The sequence below is a fragment of the Thamnophis sirtalis genome, unplaced genomic scaffold, assembly GCF_051295495.1.
Source record: "Thamnophis sirtalis isolate CommonGarterSnake01/CBP01778 unplaced genomic scaffold, rThaSir2_p1.2 scaffold_14, whole genome shotgun sequence".
Classification (NCBI taxonomy): domain Eukaryota; kingdom Metazoa; phylum Chordata; class Lepidosauria; order Squamata; family Natricidae; genus Thamnophis; species Thamnophis sirtalis.
In genome coordinates, this window is record NW_028261394.1 from 23,784,052 (window position 1) to 23,806,951 (window position 22,900).

Here is a 22,900-nt window from a genome sequence, read left to right on the forward strand (position 1 = left end):
CATGAAATTCCTGGGTGAGGTCACTGACCAGTGAGGCCAGGTATTAGTAGCTAGAAAGTGTACCTCTCTGCTGAGACAGGGATCTGGCCTGGTGACTGGAGGCTGTGGGGTATGGATCAGGGCTTCAGATCAATATTGAGGGGGCTGTGGCTTTTCACTATTCCCCAACCCACCCCCATCCAATGGTATTCCCTCTTTTATGGAGTTGCACTATGACAGACTGAACTGGTGCAGGAATTTGGAGATCTTCCTGGACTCGGTTCTGCTTCATGTAGTGCACTAATTGTGTCCTTTTCTGGGACAGAAGGCGCTGCTTATGATCACTCACACTCTGCTCATTCCCACAGAACTATCACAATCCACTCTCTATGGAGCTACCCCTGAAGAGCATTCAGAAGCTGCAACTGGGCCAGAATGCAGGAGCTCAGAAAATTATGAGGGTTTCTTGGGTTCTCCATCTTCCATCTTTCCTACCTGAGCCATGCTGACTCGCAGCAGACTTCTAAGTATAAGGGGCTTTCATGCTTTTTCTGCCACATTACTGAGCTCGGATTGGCCCCATGCCTACTGATCTTTCCGGAAGCCTTGAACCTGATGGTTTGCCTAAGGTGGACACCAGGAACATGAAGTTAGTGAAGACTGAGTAGGTTGCTATGATCTTGTTTTTATTCTCAGATGTTATTTTTAAATGATGTAATAATGGTTTCATGATATGATTTCTCCTTAAACTCCATTTGCTGCCCAGAGTTGCTAAGGTTAAAGAGGCAGCCATCTATATCAGTTATATCGCTCAAATAACTCTCCTCTTAGCCTTCCTGTTCTTTAACCTAAATGTACCCCAAAAATTTTAACCATGCTTTATAATATCTAGCCCCCACCTCTTCGCCCTCTTTTCAGTTTCTAGCCCCCGCCTCTTGGCCCTCTTGGCCCTCTTTTCAGTTCCTCACCATTCTTCTTATACTGTGCCAACCAAAACTGGACAATGCCACAGGTATGGCCTGAACAGCTGAACTATCACCTTGCATAATCTCAACATTATTCTATTAATGAGACTAAGATTACATTGGCTGTTTTGATAGCTGCTACACATTGCAGGTTTATTCTTAACCTACGGTCTACCAGCAACCAAGATTTTTCTCATGAATATTACTGCCAAGCCAGGTACTACCATATTACTGCTTACTCATCTGACTTCTCCCATCCGTGGAGAATTCTACATTTCTCACAACTGAACTTCATTTTGTTGAAACACTAAAAAAGGCCTTGGAACTTGGAACTTGTCTTCAGCGATGCCCTCAATTCCCACCTAACTTTGGGGATTACACAACTGCTGAACATCCCTTCTGGTTCCTCATCCAAGTCATTTATAGAAAGGTGAAGAGCACTGTGCCCTGGGCAGAATCCTGAGGTCACCCACTGGTACGTCTCTCTTTCTTTCAACCAGTGTTCCTTCATACACTGAATCTAGTTTTTGTCACCAAGATGTATTTAAAAGCCAACAAGTAATTATAACAAGAACCTGATCAGAAATGGATCCAAGTATCTCCATAGTATATTTCAGAGAAGAGACATGAATTCCTAATCATCATTTCAGGCCAAACTGCTGGTTTTTTAACTGATTCCATAAAAAATGTCCTTGTGAGCACTGGCATTTGAGTCAAAATCGTGACTTTGCATTCTATAAGTCAGCTATGTCTTGATCTTGTTTTCAGTTATTTTGGGAAATATGTCTTTCTGCGAAATCCATGAATTCTGATAGGCTGTAACCACCATGCACTACCCAAATTTTATGATGGCACTTTTGATACTTTTTCAAAAATCCAAACAAGCCCCACAAGCAAAAACATTAAAACCTCTGATCAAAACACTTACTGGCCATTTTCATACAATACTAGCTTTACAGAATAAACCACAACCAGCTGAGGCCAGACAACATGCTAAAGCATAAACCATAAATTCATAAAACATGCAACTCAGAGTCAAATCATTGCCAAACATAAGTGCAATAACACAGATATGGACACCAGACAGTAATGGCATGCATCACCCAACATTTGTATTTGTAATAGATTTCTTTAACCATTTCCCCCAACTGCCATTCGCATACAACTTACTGATCATGACAGCCCGCCCTTTAGGATCCACAGCCAAGTACTGTCCAGGAACAATTCTGCGGCAGCCACTCTTGCCAAAGGTTTCCTGATGAATTTTCTCAAATATGTTTTTAGAAGGCTGGTATTCCAGGATGACGATGCGGCCTGAGTCACTGCCCACCACAATGTAGTCCTTGGTCCCACCAGTTAATCTGAAGGCCATGAGGGAGCGAATGATGCCAAAAACCTCTACCGTCAACAAGGTATGAACCTTTCCAGTGTTTGGATCAGGACGAAGCAATTCCAAGATTTTCCCACGGGAAACAACAATTTCTTGCTGTTTAGTACCTGGAAAATGCAAGATACAATCAGCAACTCAGGAGAAATAAAGCCTTAGCCTCACCATTAACTTCAATCAAATGGCAGTTAAGAGCCACAAACCATCCTTCTCTTGATTTCTTGTTTCTAAACTCCCACACTGCACCCCATTCAGTTACCCAAACCCTTTTAGGAAAAGGTGGGCAATGTTATGTACAGAATGTGGATTCTGTAAGTTCCTTAGTGGGCAAAACAGTTTGGGCTGGATGCCAGTTGGACAAAACCTAATGTGGTGAGTGAGGCTGGATCTTTTTAGGTGGGACTCTTTCTACACTCACGAAAATGGACCCTATTGGGTTGCCCCAATGTGCGGCATCATAGGGCTCTCCTGCTGTCTCCCATCTTAACATCAAAACAAAGGCATGCATGAAGTCCTCTCCCAGTTCAAAGCAAAATACTATCACTATGTTGATGATACTCAAGCTATTCAATGCTGCCCTGGACCAAGATTTGGGGAGGCTGCCAGGGGCAAAATAAACTCAGATTAAATCTTTCCCAGACCAAGTAATGGAACAAAGACAGATATTTGAAGAGCATCAATTCCAACAGTCAACCAGGATGAAACTGTGCTCTTCATGAAGCAGTTGGTTACTGATTTGGGAGCTCTAGTGGAATTGGAAATGCAGGATCCCCTTGCTTTATGCTAAAGTCAATTTCCCCCACAAACCTCATCTTAACCTTACATAATTTGTACCCAACTACATAAAAGGGGTTTTGTTAACAACATGAGTAAAATTGGATGAATTTTTTTTTGAAATATATTTGTATTGTTTTTACATTTAAAAGTGCAGTACCACGAAGTTGAAGTGACCATACAATCACATTATATACAAATAGTCTCATCCATTAACTATTAGACTACTTAATACATTATCCTTCTATCCAATCACACTATTTACAGTTTGTTCCAGTCTTGTCACCTTGTCTTAAACCAATAATAAAATCTGTTCCAGACTTCAAAGTATTCCGATTCCCCTTTATTTTTTAGCTCAAGGGTGAGCCTATCTGCTTCCGCACAGGCCAAAATTTTCCTGAATATATCTAACTCTGATGGTGTATTTTCTTTGTTCCAATACTGCGCGTAAGTTATACATGCCACAGTTAGTATATGTATAATTAGATAAAGTACATCTTTCTCATACCCCTCCTGTATTAAGCCTAGGAGCAAAATTTCTGGTTTGAACAACATTTGATCTCCCACCATTTGTTCCAACCATGATTGAATCATTTTCCAGTATCTTTTTGCCTCATTGCATATCCACCACATATGATAAAAAGTATCTGGTGTTTTTTTGCACGTTCAACAATTTGGGGCCAAATTTTTAAACATTTTGGAGAGCCATGCTGGAGGGAGATGCATTCTGTAGAACATCTTATACAGATTTTCTTTATATGCCGTGGCGATTGTTAGTTTCCGATTAAGTATTCAAAGTTTTTCCCATTTAGCCAATTCCACATTATAACCAAAATTTTTCACCCAGGCAACCATAGTTTCTTTGACATGTTCTTCCTCAAGTTTATATTCCAACAAAAATCTATACAGCACTTTGATCAACCTGTCTTCTGTCTCTATCAGAAGTTTATCTAATATTGTGTAATCTTTGGCAATACCTTCCTTCTTCTTATCCTGTGCAAACCTTGATTGTATCTGTAAATAAGACCACCATTCTAGTTGTACCCCTTGTAATGTCAGTTCTAGTTTAGTTTTTATCTCCCCCAGTCTGTTCAATAACTCTTTGTATGTAACAATTTTTTCCATATTGATTAAATTTGGGTGTATGTATGCTTCCATCGTAGATAGCCAAATGGGTGTTTCAGTATAGTGGTTGTATATAATTTTGTTCCATATTAATAACAGGGGCTGTCTGATGTAGTGTCTGTAAAAATATTTATATGTAGATCCTTTTTCATACCATAAAAAGGCATGCCATAAAATTGGATGAAAATTATTAATTGTATAATAAATTTGCATAAAACAAGGAAAACCTATACTGCTTAAACAACAGGTAGCATGCCAGTCCACCCTGATGAATCAGATAGAAGACACGACTAGGTGAGCTAAATCTACTTTATTTTAAGGCAATAAAATACTAACAGAATCCTGTAAGTCTGAAAATATGAACTTCCAGTCAGTACTTTTAACCGCTTCATACATTAGGGTTGGTCCTCTTAGTTTATTTTAAACCACTGAGAGTTCCTGCCTGTAATCTGATTTGCTTCCTAGGCAGCACCTCTTCCTCACCTTGCATTACATGCAGGCTGTGGCTCCCCCCATCTTTGCTCAGTTATCATTGGTACACCAGTTGCTAGTCTACATACAGCAGGGTGTTTCAGCAGTGACAATGCACACCTTGATCAACCCTTAACTAAGTTACGTAATGCTCATTACTTGGGGTTGCCTTTGGAAAAGACCTGGAAGCTACAAGTGGTCCAGAATCGAGTAGTGAAATTACTGCTGGGTCAATCCTACCACTGAAGCCTCTTCTAAAGTTACTGCCTTGGTTACCAATAGGCTTCCGGAGGCAACAACATTAGGCATTGCTCAGCATGGCAGAATCTGCCCATTCGGTAAAAATATCTTGAAAAGGCTTACTAAAAGGCCTTCCTCCACCAAAATTTAGAACACAGAGCCTTTTCTGCTGTGATCCCCACACTTTGGAATTTTTTTACCACTCTCATAACGTTGGAAAAGCCATCAATGCACGCGGCCTTGCGATCAGAGTGAAGTTTACCTGAAAAATTCCCGTGGATGGCATAGCTGATGCCAGTGGCACGTTGGAGAGTTAAGTTGTACAGGAACATGGTGCCGGTTGAGGTCGCTTCCCTTCAGCCCACCAGCTAGAAAAAGAGTGAAAAAACCAATCCCGTAACTATTGGGGGCTTCGTAGAATATTTGCAAGCCCCAAATAGTCAAGCAAAGTCTATATCTTCTCCAGTTCTTGCAACTCAATTAGGAAAGGGAAGAGAACGGGCCTGGGGCAGAAAGGCCCAACGCCCTTTTCGGAACGCGTTTAAGCCGCAGTCGGGATGAAGAGCAGGAAAGGCGGCGGCGGGTTAATGGGCCAGGCCCGAGATGAAACAGAGAGACCCGCGCAGTCAGGGACACAATGCAGCAGCTCATCCCGCGCCAGGGCCGAAGGCGACGACGGGGAGGGCGCTGGGGCCCACCGAGCGGCCCCACACCCGCGCGGCAGCCGCCCTCCGCCGGAGAGAGGTCCGCGGGCGTCCCAGCCAGCCTCCCCGGGCGAGATTCGGCGGCACCTACCGCAGAACGGCGCGGATGGCGGCGGATCCCGTCACCCCCCTCGCCTGCCGCACGGCCCGCGCTCCTCCCGGGGTCCTTCGAGGCACGCGGCGCGCGGGCTGCCCTCGCCGCGCCTGACGCGTCGCCACGGCGAGCGAGGCCCTCTCGGATCGCGCGTCAGGCCCCGCTTCGGTGCCCAGGCCCGACCGGATCTCCGCCGCTACCCGCGCCGCTGGCGAGATGTGCGCCTCGGCGCTGTCGTTGGAGCAGCTGCGCGGCCTCACCGAGCTGCCGGACCTGGAGGCTGCCTATGGGCGCCTGTGCCGCGAGGAGGTGAAGGCGGGGGGGGGGAGCCGGGGGGGGAGCCGCCGATGCGGGGCGGAGGGGGAGGGGCGGCCTCGAATGCGCGTCTGCTTCGTTGCAGGGCGAGACGCGGGCGGAGCTGGAGCTGCTGCTGGAGCAGCGCGGCGCCCTGGAGGGGAAGGTGGCGGCGCTGCACCGGATGGGGTGAGTGGCGGGGGCCGGGCGGGGCGAGGGGGTTTCTCGGGGCGGGGAGCCTCAGCCGCCGCTCTTCCTCCGCAGCCCCAACCTGCAGCTGATCGAGGGAGACGCGCAGCAGCTGGGGGGCACCATCGCCTTCACCTGTCGCCTGGCCGAGAACGTCAGCAGCAAAGTCCGCCAGCTGGACCTGGCCAAGGTGGGTGCTGCCGCCGCCGCTTCCCCGGAACAGAAACGCCGAGACGGAAGGGAGACGCTGGGCCGGGCCGCTTGAGCCAAGGTGGCGCAGTGGTTAAATGCAGCACTGCAGGCTACTGCTAGATCAGCAGGTCAGCGGTTCAAATCTCACCGGCTCAGGGTTGACTCAGCCTTCCATCCTTCCGAGGTGGGTAAAATGAGGACCCAGATTGTTGGGGGCAATATGCTGACTCTCTGTAAACCGCTTAGAGAGGCCTATGAAGCGGTATATAAGTCTACTGGTATTTGCTTGTTATGCAGCAGAATTCTACTGAGCCTAGTGGAGGAGGGTGGAATGGAAATGGGAGCGAAAGTGGGCAAAGCAGGGGGTAGAATAAAGGGGGTTAAAGTCTGAACTCTTCCGAGCGGTAGAATGACCTTAATAACGTTACAGCCTCCACTTAATTACAGAGATTCTACATAGTAGCGATAATGTAAAGTACCGCATCTTAATAAGTCTCTTTAATGTCATTTCACACAGGGACAAAATTGTTTTGAAACCTTTAAAGTTTGTATTTGTCAATGTAATCCCAGAGTATTTAACCTTTTTCTCCATCTAAAAACCTGATTTTCTTGTCAATATTTCATTATCTTGAGAAGCCGTATTCTTAAGAATACTTGTCTTGAATACTTTTCAAATGGCTTACATAACTCTTCATTGATGATGTTTGCTCTGATGAATATATCCCTTGGATAAATTTCTCTCCAATATCCATGCCTTCCAAAACCTTAAATTTAAAGTACCAATTTAAGTTACCAAAAGCTTTCTCTGAATCCAAAAATATTAGAGCTGCTTTTTTCTTCGCGTGAAATTGTCCGTATTCAATAAGATTCAAAACAGTTCTCAATATTGTCTCTGTTGTCTTTTTGGCACAAAGCCAGATTTGTCCTGATGAGAGGGTAGACATTTCCTCAATCTTTCTACCAGTATTGTAGTAAAAACTTTATAGCCGTTGTTTACTAAACCTGCTCACTTTGCTTTGGCAGAACCGCCTCTACCAGGCCATCCAGAGATCAGACGATATTTTAGACCTGAAGTTCTGCACCGATGGTGTCCAGGCGGCCCTGAGGAATGAAGACTATGAGCAGGCGGCAGCTCACGTTCACCGCTACCTCTCTTTGGACAAGTCAGTCATTGAGCTGAGCAGGCAGGGCCAGGAGGGTAAGAAGGCCATTTGGTGTCTTGCTTTTCCTGAGCGGGCTCCCCTACCCTTCAGAGGCCCTTCTTGCTCTCAGTCCTTCTCTGCCCAGACCAGTAGTGGGTTCCAGGCGGTACACCCTGGTACGGGCGTACTGGTGTAGCTGGGAGCAGTGGCCACCGCACTGAAACAGTGGCTCGTTAGGCCCGCCCAGCTGTGTTCCTTACCGCTTTTTGAGGGAAACAGGCCAACTGGCATTGTGGTGTCTATGCCATTACTGTGTTATATGCATGTGATACTGTACTATAACAGACAATGGTGAGTACTATAAATTACCACATCACGCTATATCAGCATAATGACCGTTGTGAATTTTCTTTAGCATTAAACTGACTGTAAGACAGTAAACTCGTATCAAAAACACATGCTCAAAATTTACTTTGAAGCTGCCTCATGTTAAATTGCCTCTGGCCTGCAGCAAACCTTGAATGTTGCTGTTGTTACTGGTTTTAAAGGCTTCTAGCCCTGTCCTGCCAGGAAAACCAGATATTTTTCTTCTGTCTCCAGTTCATAACCCTCTTAGGAGCCTGAATTATTTAGTTAAATTAATCTTGGCATTTATAAATCAAAATAATATTGCAGCTCATTCTCTTCCCTGGCAGGCACCATAACTGATGCCAACTTGAAGCTTCTGCAAGAAGCAGAACAGCAGCTGAAGACAATTGTTACTGAGAAATTTGATGTTGCCATGAGGCAGGAAGACCTGCTCCAAGTGGAACGCTTCTTCAAGATCTTCCCCTTACTGGGCCTGCATGATGAGGGGCTGAGTAACTTCTCCAGATACCTTTGCAAGCAGGTGAGCACCTTGCAGGTCTGAGGGCAAACAGCAACACTTGTGCTACTGAGAGGATTTCTGACTTCGCTGCACTCTGTCAGTCTGGTGGATGAACCAATGGAAGAGATTTGGCGGCCTGGCTTCTTCTGATCAGCGCTAAAGACAAACAGAAGCTGGTGTCCTTTGAGGAACTAAGCGAAAGCCCGTTAGTCACCGATTTCATTTGGCTTCAGTGTTACTCCGGGGGCTTTTGTAGTTTCCTAGATAGCTGCATTTTCTTTCATTGAGCTGCCACCAGTTTTTCTTCTAATGTTTGAGGTGTGCTTGTTATCATAGGAAAGCGTAAGCTGTCAGGCTTCCTGCTGCAAGTTGTGTTCAGCTTGTATCAGCAGTCCTGCAGTTAATAAGCTGCAATACCTGGGGGTGCACCCCTAAACTGGTGGTGGTTTCCCAGTCTTGGTCATCTATAAATTTCTCCCCATTCTTCTATGATTTTAAATTTCCCTGAAGTTTGCATATTTTTGGAGTAGGTGATAAAAGTTAGAAATAAATTCATAATTCTTCCTTCAAGAGTACATGCTACTGCCTTGCCTCCTTTTTAATTTATTAAATGCCCATTTCTTGGAATCCAATATGAATTATCCTTTTCGCCTTGCTTTTTTATAAGTTTGAGAATTCCCGTATGGAGCAATCTCTTCACTGGATTTTTCACCATTAGCACTTCATTGGCCAGCTGTTCCCTACCACTTGCGATGAGTGTGAATTTCCTTCCCTCATTCTATCTTCTGAATGAGGAATCTTGCCGATAATTTATAGAAGATGCGCTTAGTATGTTTTGTGTGTCCCAGATGATAATTTGAGTCTTTTGTAACTGCCTATTATTTGTAGGAGAAGTAGGAGATTGCAGTGGTGAGCCATCTTGCACCAATGGGTGCTGTGAGACAACAGAGCAGGCTAAGGGAGCCTCTTTTTGCAGGTTGCTAACAAAGCAGATGAGAATTTACACTTGGCGTTACAGACTGAGCCAACAGAACGCCGATATGCGGTCCTGTTTGCAGACACGCTGACGCTCCTCTTTGAAGGTAAAGTTCTGCTCTACTTTCATCCTGAAAACTCAGAAATGAAAAAGGCGCTTCTCCTTGGGTGAACCCCAGAGGAACCTACACAGCCATGTCCAGCCTTCCACCTGCATGGGCCTGGAGCCCCTGAGCTCCTTTGGGCTGCTGCTCTATGGAATGTCATAGAGGAGACAAAGGAAACAGTAAGTTAGATTGAGGCCTCCAGGACGTCTTTGAGTTGTAACAAAATACAAAGACTTGATAGGCTCAAGAGGGAGGGGAGGGAGGAAGAAGGCAGTGGAATTTGCAGGAGCCTTTTGCTGTGGTTCTGGCTGATTTCTGTATCCTAGGCAGGGTTGGATGTGAGTGACTCTTCCCCACATTTAAGAGTGAGCAGGCAAAGTCAAAACCTACTGCATGGAACCCCCCCCCTCACCTCCCAAAACAGGGTGAAAATTTGGTGTGTCTTATACATCGAATGTAGCCCCACCAGCCCCCACCCTTTGGCTGCTGCCTCCCTGCAATTTGCCTCCTTGCAGCAAACAGCAAACAGCCTGTTTCAGCTTTAGCACAAGCAACTAATTGTCGGTTTTAGCCCCACCACCCAAAATGGGTGGAAAATGGGGCTTGTGGAGGCTGAAAAAGCGGCCCACGGAGGTGGCAATAGGCTATGGCAAACCCTGCAGCCTGAAACAGTTGATGTTGGGAGGCCCAACAATCAGCTTCTTGTGCTAATCAGGCTGTACTGAAACTTGCTGTTCGTTGCAAGGAGGCAAATTGCTGGGAGGCAGAGGGAGATTTTTTTTCTCCTGCTAATCAGGCTGTGCTGAAACTGAAACAGGCTGTTTGCTATTTGCTGCAAGGAGGCAAATTGTTGGGAGGCAGAGGCAGATTTTTTTCTTGTTTTCCTCCCTAAAAGGTAGGCGCATCTTATACTTCGCAGTGTCTTATACTCCGAAAAATATGGTACTTTTTAATTCATTGATTCCTAGTATATTCCTCTTCTTTGTGTTAAAAACTAGCAGTCTGGCAGAAATTTTCTGCTCCCTGTCCCTGAGATTTCGTGGGACTGGGGTGTCTTTCAGGGATTGCACGTATTGTGGAGACCCACCAGCCCATTGTGGAGACGTATTATGGACCTGGCAGGCTTTATGCGTTGATCAAGCATCTGCAGGCAGAATGTGACCAGCAGGTGGAGAAGGTGGTGGAGAAGTTCATCCAGCAGAGAGACTATCGTAGGCAGGTGAGGGGGCGGGAAGGCTGGGTCTTCCTGGCAGATCTCTGTGACTGCCTGGCTCTTGCTCTCAGGAGTGTGGGTGAAATGGGAAATAAATCTTGCTTTTTGTTGAGAACAAAGCCTCCTACCTGGAATGTCCTTCAGAATGTTCCAGTTGAGTTTTGCTGGGGCCCGGACAAAGCGTAAATCATCCTACGTGTTCCAGCGATGGGCAACAGAGGGAATTTGGCCTGAGCCTTTGCTCCCCTGTTCTCCCACCCAGCATTACAGGAGCTATTCTGACTGTAACCCATGAAGAACTCCTGGTCCTTCTGAAGAAGGAAGAGGAGCCATTTGATGTTGGCCTTGACCCCACTCGGGATCCATGGTCCTGGGAAGCACAGGGGCTTGTCCAGGCAGGGCAGGACTCTCAGTTGCCCAGCTTCTCCTCGGGGGTCCTCTGGGCTCTGAATTAGGCTCAATGCAGTGGCTGCCCAGTGGGGAGAGCCCGGGCTCAGCTTTTCCGGGTTTGCCTTGTCCTTTGAAGCTGCCTGCTGGGCTGTGGGTTCTAGCTTCCAAGGCATTTGACAGCCTGCAGAGCTCTGCCTTTCCCGGAGCCGGACCTGCCACTCCCAGCTCTGTCAAGGGAGTTCTCAGAGGGTCCTGGCAATGGGTCGGGCAGCAGCCAGGCCTTTTCCTCTGACCTCTTTCAGCTTTGCTGTGGCCAGGATGTATCCCCTGCAGCCACTGCCTGCTTGGGCTTGCCCAGTAAAGAGAGGGTGGCCTGACAGCTCTTGTCTTCCAATGCTTGCAGTTCCAGCACGTCCAGAGCAGCACGATGAGGAGCGTGGCGGGAGAAAAGATTGAACCAAGGTGGAGCACGTCTCTCTTCTCTTTTTTTTCATGTGAAAGCAAGGCAGGCTCTTTCCTGGGGGAGGTTGGGATTTGCTGGGCAACAAAGTCTGCTTGGGGTTTCTACCAACTTTATTGGACTGGCTGGCTGCCGACAGCCTCCCAGAGGGCCATCCAGGGCAGGCGCTTGTCCTCCCTGGGAATGTGAACCGAAAATGGTTGATGCAGCTTCCTCTGGGGCCTTTGGATGTCACCCCCGAGGAGTGTGACTTGCCTGGTAGCTTTGAGCTTCCCTTCTCACTCTGAGTTGCACAAGAGAGATCAGAGTTGTGGAGGTGAGTGACTGCTTTCCAGCCTGACTTGGAAAGAAGTTAAAATTCCCCCTAGAGTAGCATTGTCCAACGTAAGCCAAAATCCATGGTGTACTTTGATACTTTGTTTAACAATATAATTTTTATTACAGAAATTTTAAGAGAATAAAAATAATACAAATTTTGTAAGAAAAAAGGAAAGAAAGCAAAGCATTAAAGTGGAAAGGGGTAAAACGAAAGAAACAGAAAGGAAAAAGAAAGAGAAAAAAGAGTTATAAAGAAGAGCTTCCAAGTTTTCTTAACAGCAATTACATTTATATTTTACCCGCTCTCTACAGCATACCTTCTTTCCGTAGTCTACCCTTTTTAGTCGAATCCCTGAGCATGTTCATCTTTTTCTTTTTTCAGCATAAAGTTCATAAGGGGTTTTCAGTCACTAATAAATGTGGTTCTTTATCTTCCTCTAATCAAACAAGTCAGTTTTGCCATCTCTGCTAGTTCTGTCATCTTCACCAGACATTTCTCCATTGTGGGTGTTTCATTCTCTTCATTTCTCTGTGTGTAATAACCATGCAACTGTTGTCTTATGTAAATGTCCTCCAACTCTCTTCTGATTTGTCTAGCGGTTAGTCCCAGCAAGTGAAGTTCTGGTTTCTGTTCTTCGATGCTCCTATTTATTTCTGTTGTGTTCAGTTGTTGGGAAAATCGGCCCAGGAGTGTCTTGCTGTACGCAGAATCAGCTAGTCATTTCTTTGCCCCCATGTCTCTTATGAGAACTGAAAGAGCCCTTTCAGCAGAGCTATGCAGAAGCGCCAGGAAGGAAATGGAAGGCAGCCAGATGCCCTGCCCAGATGGCTCATTGTTGCAGATTCTGGCTTAGCAGATGTGGTTCAGTGTCCCTTTTCTCTGGCTGACACTTGCTTTGCTTCTCACAGGGAACTTGATCCTATTTTAACCGAGGTCACCTTGATGAATGCCCGCAGCGAACTCTACCTGAGGTTCATCAGGAGGCGCATCACCTCTGACTTCGAGGTGGGAGATTCTGTGGCCTCCGAGGAGGTGAAGCAAGGTAAAATGCAGGTGTTTGCTGGAGAGCCAGGTGCAAAGGGAGTCAGTTGGCTTCCTTCCTACAGCTCGGCATCCGTGATCATCTGCTCTTTAGCAGTGAAAGTGAACACACCCACCCACACCCAGGCATGACGTGAGAAAGCCGAAAAGGAAATGAACCCTGCCCCACAACAGGGGTTGCTTCTTTTTGCCTCAGAGAGAAAGCAGGCATCCAGGTGGGCCTTGACTAACACCCACAATGGAGCCCAGCATTTTCGTCACATGTTACTGCAGTTTTAAGTCACACCACATGACCGGATTCACCTTTGCAACCATTTTTATGATAAGCGAACCATGTGGTGGTTAAGCAAATCCAGCACACTCAGTGGGTGTTTTGTAGGTTTCTGCCAGAAAATGGCAAAAACTGTAAAATGTCTCGCGGCTGGGACACTGCCATGGATTGTAAATGTGAGCCATTTGTTAAGCACCCCAAATTCAATTGTGTGGCAGTTTGTAGCTTTGCAGGCAGGTTTGTAGTTAACTTCTTTGTAGTACAAAGGTCTGAGTGGCTTGTTAATTAGTCAAGGACTGGATATAATGGAATGCGTGGATGACCTCGGGGAAAGAACGGTTGCAGGAACTGGGTCTGTCTAGTTTAATGAAAAAAATGGACTAGGGGAGACATAGCAGTGTTCCAATATCTCAGGGGTTGCCACAAAGAAGAGGGAGTCAAGCTATTTTCCAAAGCACCTGAGGGTAGAACAAGAAGCAATGAGTGGAAACTAATCAAGGAGAGAAGCAACTTAGAACTTAGGAGAAATTTCCTGACACTTAGAGCAATTAATCAGTGGAACTGCTTGTCTCCAGAAGTTGTGAATGCCCCAACACTGGAAGTCTTTAAGAAGATGTTGGTTAGCCATCTGTCTGAAACGGTATAGGGTTTCCTGCCTAGGCAGGGGGTTGGACTAGAAGACCCCCAAGGTCCCTTTCAACTCTGCTATTGTATTGTATTGTATTAAAGGAGCTGCTGCCGCCGCCACCTAGGAAGCCATCAGAGAACTGGGGCAGGAACAGCAATCCTGGAAGAGTCAGGAAAGAAAGACCCAGCCCCAGGGGTCTTGCGGGTCTTCAGCCGTCACAAGTAAACCAGACGAGGAAGAGCTGCTCTGTGAGGGAGATGGGTGGTTCCTAAACAGGATAAAACAAACACATCAATAAATCTCCTTTATTGTAAGGCTCCATTGACGGAATTTTGAAAATCCTAAAGGACCAACTTCCCGCCCCCAGCTCCATCAGGGCAAGTCCATCCTTGGTTTCTTTCTTTGACCTCCCCCGTTTCCTCAAAGTCATCCATGCTTCCATTGCATCATCTCTATTCCCCAGCTGTTACAAAAACAGCTGTCCATAAAATTTAATAGTACAACATTTCACCTGATTTTTAATGAAAGTTGGGTTTTCACATGTTACATCATAATGTGGATTGTATGTATGGTGTGAATTTAAATATTGAGAGTGATAAACCATGGTTTGTGGTTTAGTGCAATGCAGGGCTGCCTACAGTCTAGAAAGCAGGTATGTGTCTCAAGAAACTCACCTTAATATCTGCCGTCTTATACTTCGTTCTACTGCACAGATAGTCCTTGATTTACAACTGATTGCTTAACAATGGTTTAATTTAACAATAGCCTATGAGAATGTCAGTTATGAACTAAATTTAACTTTACGATCACACACACACACACACGGCCCTTTTATGATCATGTGGTTGCAATTCAGGTGCTCGGCAACCGACTTGCATTTACAGAATTTACTGGTTACAGAATCCTGTGGTCATGTAATCAAGAGTTGCAACATTTTTTGCCAGTCTCCATAAAAAACTGGTTAAGCTGGAATCACATTTACACCCCTGTGACTCAACGTATTCCTGTCCCCTTTGTGGTCATAAATTGAGGACTGCCCCCCCATAGGACTGACTGTCTTGTAAGCTGCTATTGTGTCAGATATTGCATAAAAATGTATTCATTATTGATATTAGCCACAGTTCCACCCAATCTGTAAGTAGACTCCCATTTTAGCCATCAGGAGCACCAGAAATCATCTCAACTTGGTCAGTTAGGAAAGAAAAACCCTTGGCCCATGATTAGCCAAAAGTATACTTTACTAAAGACAAGGTGAAGCAAAGCTGGATCTGAAGTTTTCATGCTCAAAAGATAAATTAACTTTTCCTTGCTCCTGGCCAGCCCCCCCCCCCCCCGGTTATCAATCAATGTCCAATCAGATGTGTGTACTATATTTTTCAGACTGTAAGACACTTCGGACCTAGCTTTTGGGGAGGAAAACAAGAAGAAAAAATCTGCCTTCTAGCAATTTGCCTCCTTGCAGCGAACAGCCTGATCAGCTTCAGCACTGATTTAACATGAGCAACTGATTGACAGTTGGATCGGCCTCCCGATCAGCAGTAGCCTATCCGCTGTTCCAGGCTGCAGGGATCACCACCGTGAATCACTACCGTCGCTGCCCATTGCCACTGTTGCCTCTGCACACCCTGTTTTCAGCCTCCGTGTGCCCCGTTTTTGGCCTGTCCTCTGCCGCTGCCTGGAATGGGGCACGCAGAGGCCAAAAATGGGATGTGCGGAGGCCAAAAATGGGACACATGGAGGTGGCGATGGAAGGCGGCAGTGGGCGGTGACGATCCCTGCAGCCTGGAACAGCTGATAGGTGGTATTCTGGGAGGCAGAATACCACCTATCAGGCCATCAGCTGCTCATGCTAAATCAGGCTGTGCTGAAGCTGACCAGGCTGTTTGCTGCAAGGAGGCAAATTGCTGGGAGGCAGAGGCTGGTGGGTGGGGACTGGCGGGTAGGTGGGGCTTCGGCAACATTCTCTCTATAAGATGCACAGACATTTAAACCCTCTTTTTGGGGGGGGTGAGGCATCTTATACATCAAAAAAGGTATTAAGTTGTCTCGCCAGAGATTTTCCATCTGGGGCCTTTGCAACTGTCTTTCTTGAGCTATTAGAGAGTAGTAGTAGCTGCAGAGAATTTAAGTCTCCTTAATTCAGGATTTTGATTATATCATTATCATCTTTGTGCAAGCCCCGCTTTTATCGTATTTCAAACCATTCTGCTGTTTCTTAATCATTGTGGTTCTGCTCCACAGAGCATCAGAAGTGTCTGGACAAAATGCTCCACAATTGCTTTCTGAGCTGTGCCATGCAAGAGTTGATTGGCTACTACATCACCATGGAACAGTATTTTATGAGAGAGACTGTGAATAAGGTAGGCAGGACTGCCTGGAAGTTTGCATCTGTTCCCCTTCCCTTCTTGGATGGAGCAGGCCACCTCAACAAGCTCAGTTGCGTGGATGAGTCCCACGGAGGGTCCGTTACCTCCATGGGAAGCCCAGTGGGAAGGAAACGGCCTTCGGCTGGGCCACTGTAAGGGAGCCTTCTCAACCTTGACTGCCAACAATCCAATGTTTTTCCAACTTGTCAGAGAGGGAAACCAGATTCTCTTGGCTGCATTAACTAGATTCTCTGCTTAGGAGTTTCTCAGTTTCCCATAGTGGTGGTTTGGCTTACCAATGGTGGTTTAATCAGCAAAATTTAACACAGTTTGAATCAAACCATAGCTGAGCGGAGGAAATGATGACGGTGATCAGACCGGTTTGACATTTCCTGCTGAGGAGAGCAATCTTTGGCTGTCTTGTCTTCAGAAGCAGCAAAGTTTGGAAGCCAAGCGCTACATCTCCCTGGTCAGGGAGCCAGTGTTGGATGGGTTGAGAAGCCCAGAGTGAATTGTGAATGCCTGTTGGCTTTTCTGCTAGGCTGTGGCCATGGACACCTGTGAGAAGGGTCAGCTAACCTCAAGCATGGTGGATGATGTTTTCTACATCGTGAAGAAATGCATTGGGAGGGCTCTTTCCAGCTCCAGCATCGACTGTCTCTGTGCCATGATCAACCACTCCATCACTGAGCTTGAGTCAGAGTTCAGGTAGGTGGTGGGGAAGGAGGTGGGCAATGTGTGGAACTTGTGGGGACCTGAGGAGGTTCTGCTAAGTCTCCTCTAGGCCTCCCTAAAACAGACATAAGCTGCTCTTTGGACTGCATGGGTTTCATGAACATAATCAACAGATTTGCAAATTGGGGCTGGACTAGGATCTCCAGAAGGTTGGAGGAGATGATCTCCAAAAACCCCATGATCCCATGACTTTGATTTCATAGAATCGTGAAATTCAGGATTGGAGCGACCTTGGAGGTATAAAGAAGTCTGACAAGGGAGCTGTGCACACTGTTTCAGATTAAATTTACTTATTGGAATGTTTTGAGTTTGAAATAAACTATAGATACACGGATTCCATTATTTCTTGTTCCTGAGGGCTTGGGATGGACTCTAACTGCACCTAAGGGCAGGATTTATGTCACACAAGGCTGGGCGGCAAGGAGCTTCCTTTGCTCTGCAAATTCTGCCAAGGCCTCCTAGCAGCGAAGCCAGTTTTATTTTCCTAGAGCTGGGATTTCCTAGAGGTTTTTTTTTGGGGGGGGGGGGGGGGGTTGCAAGCCAAAGCCCTTGGTCCTGCCTCCTTCCTGCAGAAGAAGTTGGCTCCCTGGATCTCCAGCATTCCTGCTTGAGGTTGCCTTCTTTCCACAGGGAGATCCTGGGCCACAAGCTGCGGGTGGGCTTCCCGGCCACCACTTTCCAGGATTTCCAGAGGGGAGTGACCAGTGCCGTGAGCCTCATGCAGAGCAGCCTGCAGCAGGGGAAGTTCGACCCTAAAGGCATTGAGAGCACCGATGAGGCTAAGCAGTCCTTCCTGGTGCGTTGTCCGGATGGGGCCCCGGGAGGCAATCCCTGGATTGGAGGGAAAGGCAGAGGCTCTCCTAGAGAGCCAGTATGGCTGGGTTGAGGGCCAAGCAAAGTGGGCTGTTGAAAGGCTGTTAGGAGCACCAACTCATTCTGTCAAAATGCTTGTCTTACGCAAGTACCTGGGGTACGATTAATTTCGGTTGACGGGGAAAGGAGGTTGGAACATTGTTCCACATTGAAGAGCCCACTGGTTAAGTCTTGCATGGAGAGGCAGCAAGGGAGCGAGGGGAGAAGGGGCTGGCAGGTCTTGGCCTCAAAGGGCAGCCCCATGTGCCAAGGCCTGGGCCCGATGGTCCAATACATGGAAATCTCTTTGTAGTAGCCTCCCCCAAGGAACCGGAGGCTGGCAGAAATGGAAACGCCGCCCTGCCTTTCACCATCCATTGGGCCAGTTTTCTTCCTTTCCTGGGTGGGGAACAGCCCGGTGCCTCGTTTTAAGAGTCACCTGGGTCTGAGAGGGAAAAGGAAGTGGGGGATTAGGTGCCTGAAACCTCCCTCCCTTCGTCTTCCCCTGTCTCCCATCTCCTCCTCAGAGGAGCGACGACTGAGATGCTGACCTTGGGGACAAAGGCCCTTGAGGCATGGCTGCTCTTCAGGGTGGGGTAAGATGCTGACCGTTCTGCTTCCTCTGTATGGCAGGTGACTTTAAACAATGTGGAGGCCTGCAGCGAGAACATCATGACCCTGAAGAAGACCCTGGAGGTACTTGTGGGCTCTGAGCGCTTGGCTGGAGCAGCATGTTTTGGACTCATTGTGTGTTTGTGTGATTCAAATCCATCTTGGGGCTAAGTTAATACCCTAATTCATAGAATCATTCATTTCAATTAGAAGTCCGGCTTTATTTTGGGAGATCCTGGCTTATTCCAAAGATGGGTACCCAAAGAAACCAGGATATAAACCGTCTACGTAAGAACACAAGGATGCTGAGTTTGGAGCAAGGAGTTGCGGTGCCTGGCCAGGAGGTCCCATCCAGAGACTTAGACTGTATGGGAAATGGGAGGAAGAACTGAGCAGCGGGAGAGCCACCCTGTGGGTGGGCTGCTGCCCCACCTTCTCTTGCCGTGCTTCACTTCCACCGGACTCGAGGTCTCCCTTTTGCAGAGCCATTCTTGTTTGCAGCTGGGTCTCTGCTTCCCTACAGAGCGACTGTTCGGAGCTGCTCAGCCAGGGCTTTGGAGGAGAGCAGGCTCGGCTCAAGCTGGAGAGCTGCCTTTCGGACATGGACGCCGTCTCCAGCAAGTTCCGTGACCTGCTGCAGGTGAGCGTTGGCCCTTTGGAGCGTTGCCTGTCCCAAGGCCCCCCAGGAGGGAGGGAAGGAGGCCAGTGGACAGCATCCTTGCCCGGCAGAAGGTGAGCTGCTTGGGGCTGCAAGAGGAGCTTCTCTTCCACTCACCCACATTTTGCTGAGCATTTCTACGCTTTAGCTTAGAGAGATGATTGCATTCTTGAAACATGAGCAGCTCCCAACAGGCCGGGACCCCTGGGGCTCTGCCCGTTTGCCAGGATCAGCTTCCGGGTATTGGGGAGCCTGGAGACCTAATGAGGGGCTGCTGACTGACCCTTGTTCTCTCTCAGGAAGGCCTGAATGAACTCACCAGCTCAGCAGTCAAACCCCATGTGAAGCCCTGCATTAACCTCTTCCTGTCTGTATCCCACAACATTGAGGAGGTGAGTGCAGCCTTGGTTTGTTTGCTTGCCTGAATGCAGGAGGCTGGAGAAAGGGAGCGGTGGTGGCGGTGGTGTTTTCGCCACTTTTGAAGACCCCACGGGGACTATAGAGGGGAGGAGATGTGGAATGAGAATGATGCTGGGGGAGAAAGTGCTTGAATAAAACATGTTGCGGTCATTAATAAAACAGGAATAGTCCAGAAAGGCTGAGGAGGAATCTCAAGACTGCCCTCCGTGACTCTCTTTGGTGTAAGGGGGAGGGAAGGGGGCAGGTGGAAAGGCTTCTGAGCTCTCGGTGCAGCAGAGTTCCAGTGTTGCTTGTGGTGCCGGTTCCCTTACTGGCCTAACTGAAGAGCTGATGTGGAGAAGCGGCCTGGAGGCTCACTTTTCCTTGCCGGGGGGGGGGCTTGCCAGTCAAGTGCTGTCCTTGCAGCAGGCTCTCTTTCTGCATGCAGGGTTCTTTCCTTCAGCATCTCCCCAGGGAACAGCCCTGGTGCCTCTCAAGCCCCCCCCCCCCCACTCTGTTTCATCCTACTAAGCGGCCACAGAAGTGGTAGGAGGCGGCCTCGGGGCTGGCAAGCCTTTGCCAGGCCAGCCAAGTCTTCAGAAAGCCTGGAGGAGTAGCAGTGGCTGGGCACGCCTTGAGCAAGCCAAGCCTGTTAGGCAGCTGAGCCCATCAGTCCCATCCTTTGGCTGTCCTGGCTTCCGTGAAAATAGAATTGCTGTGGGGCCTCTGAGAAAGATGAGACAGGCCAGCTGGAGCCGCCGCCGCCACCCCACCCTGGTACTCAAGGGAGGCAGAGGAAGGGGGCGCTTGGTGGAGAGGCCAGCTCTGTTCTCTGCTGTTCTTTCAGGAAGAGTTCAGTGACTATGAAGCCAACGACCCCTGGGTGCAGCAGTTCATTCTTAATCTGGAGCAGCAGATGGTGGAGTTCAAGGTAGGTTCGAGGCTTACGAGTTGACGGGATTCCTCCAAGGGGAATTGGCCCCATTGGCATAGAGGCATTGGTCATTTCAAAGAGAAGGCAGCTGTCCGCTGTGTGTCCCCCTTGCCAACAGAAGGGCCAGGGCTCTCGTTCCCTTGGCAGCTTTTTCCCTGGGCACACCAGCCTTCTCTCTGGACAGGGACATTGTCCCCGCTGGCCTGCCTCGGTCTGCTTCTGGTAAGAGAGCCATCCTGAACCAAGTCTTCTCCCCTCTCTGCAGGCAGGACTGTCCCCTGTGATCTACGATAGCCTCACCAGCCTGATGACCAGTCTAGTTGCTCTGGAGCTGGAGAAGGTTGTTCTCAAGTCCACCTTCAATCGGGTAAGATGGGGTAGAGAGTGCCAATAAAGCCAACCTACATGTCAATTGCGAGACATGCCAGCATTACAATCTGAGTCTATTTATATGTACCCTGTTACCACGAAAATAAGACCTCCCTAGGTAATAAGACCTCCCTGAAAATATTGTAACGCAGCAGCAGCCATGAGGTGACCACACTCCCCACCTCCTGCACCTCAAAAATAATAAAACCTCCCCAAAAAGAAGAGGCTGGTTCAGTGTTGGGAATCGATCCCGCTTTGGAGAGCCCCTTGTTTGACTCCTGGTGGAGCCTGTTTGCCGACTCCTCCTGCCTCCAAGGCCCAAGGCCAGACGGGCAGCTGAGGGTGGGTGAAGCCAATGGGCGACAGAGTACGGGGCTTTCCCTGAACTTCCCTGCTTCCAGGTGGAGTTCAGAGGGGAATCCATTCCAGGAGGTTCTGCTGGGGCTGGGCTGGGCGTCTCCTGGCCAGCTGCCAGTTCAGCCACGCTTTGCCACTTTCTGTCTCCTCAGCTTGGCGGGTTGCAGTTTGACAAAGAACTGAGGTCCCTGATAGCCTACCTGACTACAGTCACTACCTGGACCATCCGTGACAAGTTTGCCCGGCTCTCCCAGATGGCAACCATCCTCAATCTGGAACGGGTGAGCCCTCCGCAGTTTCCTCCCTAGGCAGGGTGGCCAGAGAGGGGGAGGGGGGTGGAGGCAGAGCCCCATCCCAGATGGCTCAAAGGCAAAAGCGGGCAGGGCAGGGGCTCTGCTGCCTTCCAGATGTCAGGCAGATGCTGTCTGGTCCTCTGCCGGATAGGCAGACGGTGTTTTCCTCTCTTTTTAGGTAACGGAGATCCTGGATTACTGGGGGCCCAATTCAGGCCCTCTGACGTGGTGTCTGACGCCAGCAGAGGTGCGCCAAGTGCTGGCCCTCCGGATGGATTTTCGTAATGAAGACATCAAACGCCTGCGCCTGTAGCCTCCTTGGGAAACGCGCTGCCGCCTCCTGCCAGGACTGGCGGCTGAAGCAGGGAGAAGCTCAGTGCTGGCCGCCTTCTTGCTAGGGAAAATGGGAAAAGTGGAAGGAGGAGCGTTTTCCTCTCCAGCAGCCTCCATTGGCTTTGGGCCTCTTCCTTCCCTGTGTTGTGGAAGATGGTTGCCCAGCATCCGGGGCTTGGGAGGAGCTATCAGTTTATGGCAACCCCCCCCCCCGAAAAAAGCTTCCCTGGACCACGATTGAAGGGCCCCTTCCTCTTGGGTCCTGACCCTCGGCTTTGCTTTCGGCTGTACCTGGTGAGGAGTTTGGCCGGAGCTTTGGGCAGAACCGCCTCCTGGAACCTTCCTTGGGGGCTGGGACTAAGAGGCCAACATGGAGAGGCCAAATTAGCCCACAGACCCAAAGGAATTTAAAATAAACCTGCTGATACCATAATGCTGTTTAAGGGTTGACAGTGTTCAGGGGCAGGTCCAACATTAGCGTTGTATTAGCTGCAATGGGCAACTTATAAAAGTTGGCTTCACAGTTTGGGCTCTCTAGGAGAAAAGAGGGAAGACAGGAGAGCCACCTTCCAATATTTGAGGGGCTTCCCATAAGGAAGAGGGGGTCAGTCTATTCTCCAAAGCAGGACAAGAAGCAACAGGGGAAACTAATCAAGGAGAGCAATCTGGAACTCAGGAGGAATTTCCCCATGGTTACAATTATTAATCAGTGGGACAACTTGCCTCCTGGAATTGTGGCTGCTCCATCGTTGGAGGCTTTTAAGAAGAGACTGGAAGCCCCTAATCTGGAATTGTACAGGGTCTCCTGCTTCAGCAGAGGGTTGAACTGGAAGACCCCAAAGTCTTCTAGTTCAACTCTTATTCTCTTCACTGTAATTGGGTGTGGCTGATGACTGAAAGAAGATTGGGCCACTTCACAGAAGGAACCAATTGCCAGCAGCTGTTGCATTCTGCTGATTCCCTCCAGGGAAGAGGGGGGGGGCACTTTTAAAGTCCCTGCTGCCCTGGGCTGTCCTGCTTTTGGCTTGTGGTTGCAGCTTGCAGAAGCCAAATGCCGTGTTGGGGAAGCCTCCGGTCTTATCGAAGTGACCTCTGGCTGAGAGCGCAACTCCTCTGGCTTAGCTGTTGTAGCTGGAACACGGGGAGGAGATACTATAGATAGGG

At 48.4% G+C, this 22,900-nt stretch overlaps 2 protein-coding genes and 1 non-coding gene across 4 annotated transcripts in view; 1 reads left to right on the top strand and 2 right to left on the bottom strand.

The window, feature by feature from the left end:
- The window catches only part of SF3B3 (splicing factor 3b subunit 3), a 39,641-nt gene extending 33,175 nt beyond the window's left edge, over positions 1–6,466 (bottom strand). The window contains exons 1-3 of one of the 2 annotated variants that reach the window (XM_087729553.1): positions 6,358–6,466; positions 5,204–5,309; positions 2,115–2,441 (exon numbers count right to left, since the gene is read on the bottom strand). In XM_087729553.1, the coding sequence (XP_087585679.1) occupies positions 2,115–2,441; positions 5,204–5,273 (397 nt within the window). In that variant the 5' untranslated portion in view covers positions 5,274–5,309; positions 6,358–6,466. Of the gene's footprint in view, positions 1–2,114; positions 2,442–5,203; positions 5,310–5,736; positions 5,860–6,357 lie in introns of those variants that run through there. The other variant, XM_087729552.1, reaches the window with a different exon arrangement.
- Positions 1,516–1,598, bottom strand: LOC148042742 (small nucleolar RNA SNORD111). The gene has a single exon (XR_015695094.1). It is a non-coding gene; the product is annotated as a small nucleolar RNA SNORD111 (small nucleolar RNA).
- Positions 5,866–22,169, top strand: COG4 (component of oligomeric golgi complex 4). The gene is made up of 19 exons (XM_087729558.1): positions 5,866–6,048; positions 6,140–6,222; positions 6,298–6,412; positions 7,438–7,612; positions 8,252–8,445; positions 9,401–9,506; positions 10,568–10,725; positions 11,513–11,571; positions 12,797–12,930; positions 16,070–16,188; positions 16,736–16,902; positions 17,560–17,725; positions 18,415–18,477; positions 18,917–19,033; positions 19,351–19,443; positions 20,298–20,381; positions 20,650–20,751; positions 21,263–21,391; positions 21,582–22,169. The coding sequence occupies exons 1-19, from the start codon at positions 5,956–5,958 to the stop codon at positions 21,714–21,716; spliced, it is 2,292 nt and encodes a 763-aa protein (XP_087585684.1). The 5' UTR covers positions 5,866–5,955; the 3' UTR covers positions 21,717–22,169.
- The last annotated feature ends 731 nt before the right edge of the window (positions 22,170–22,900 follow it).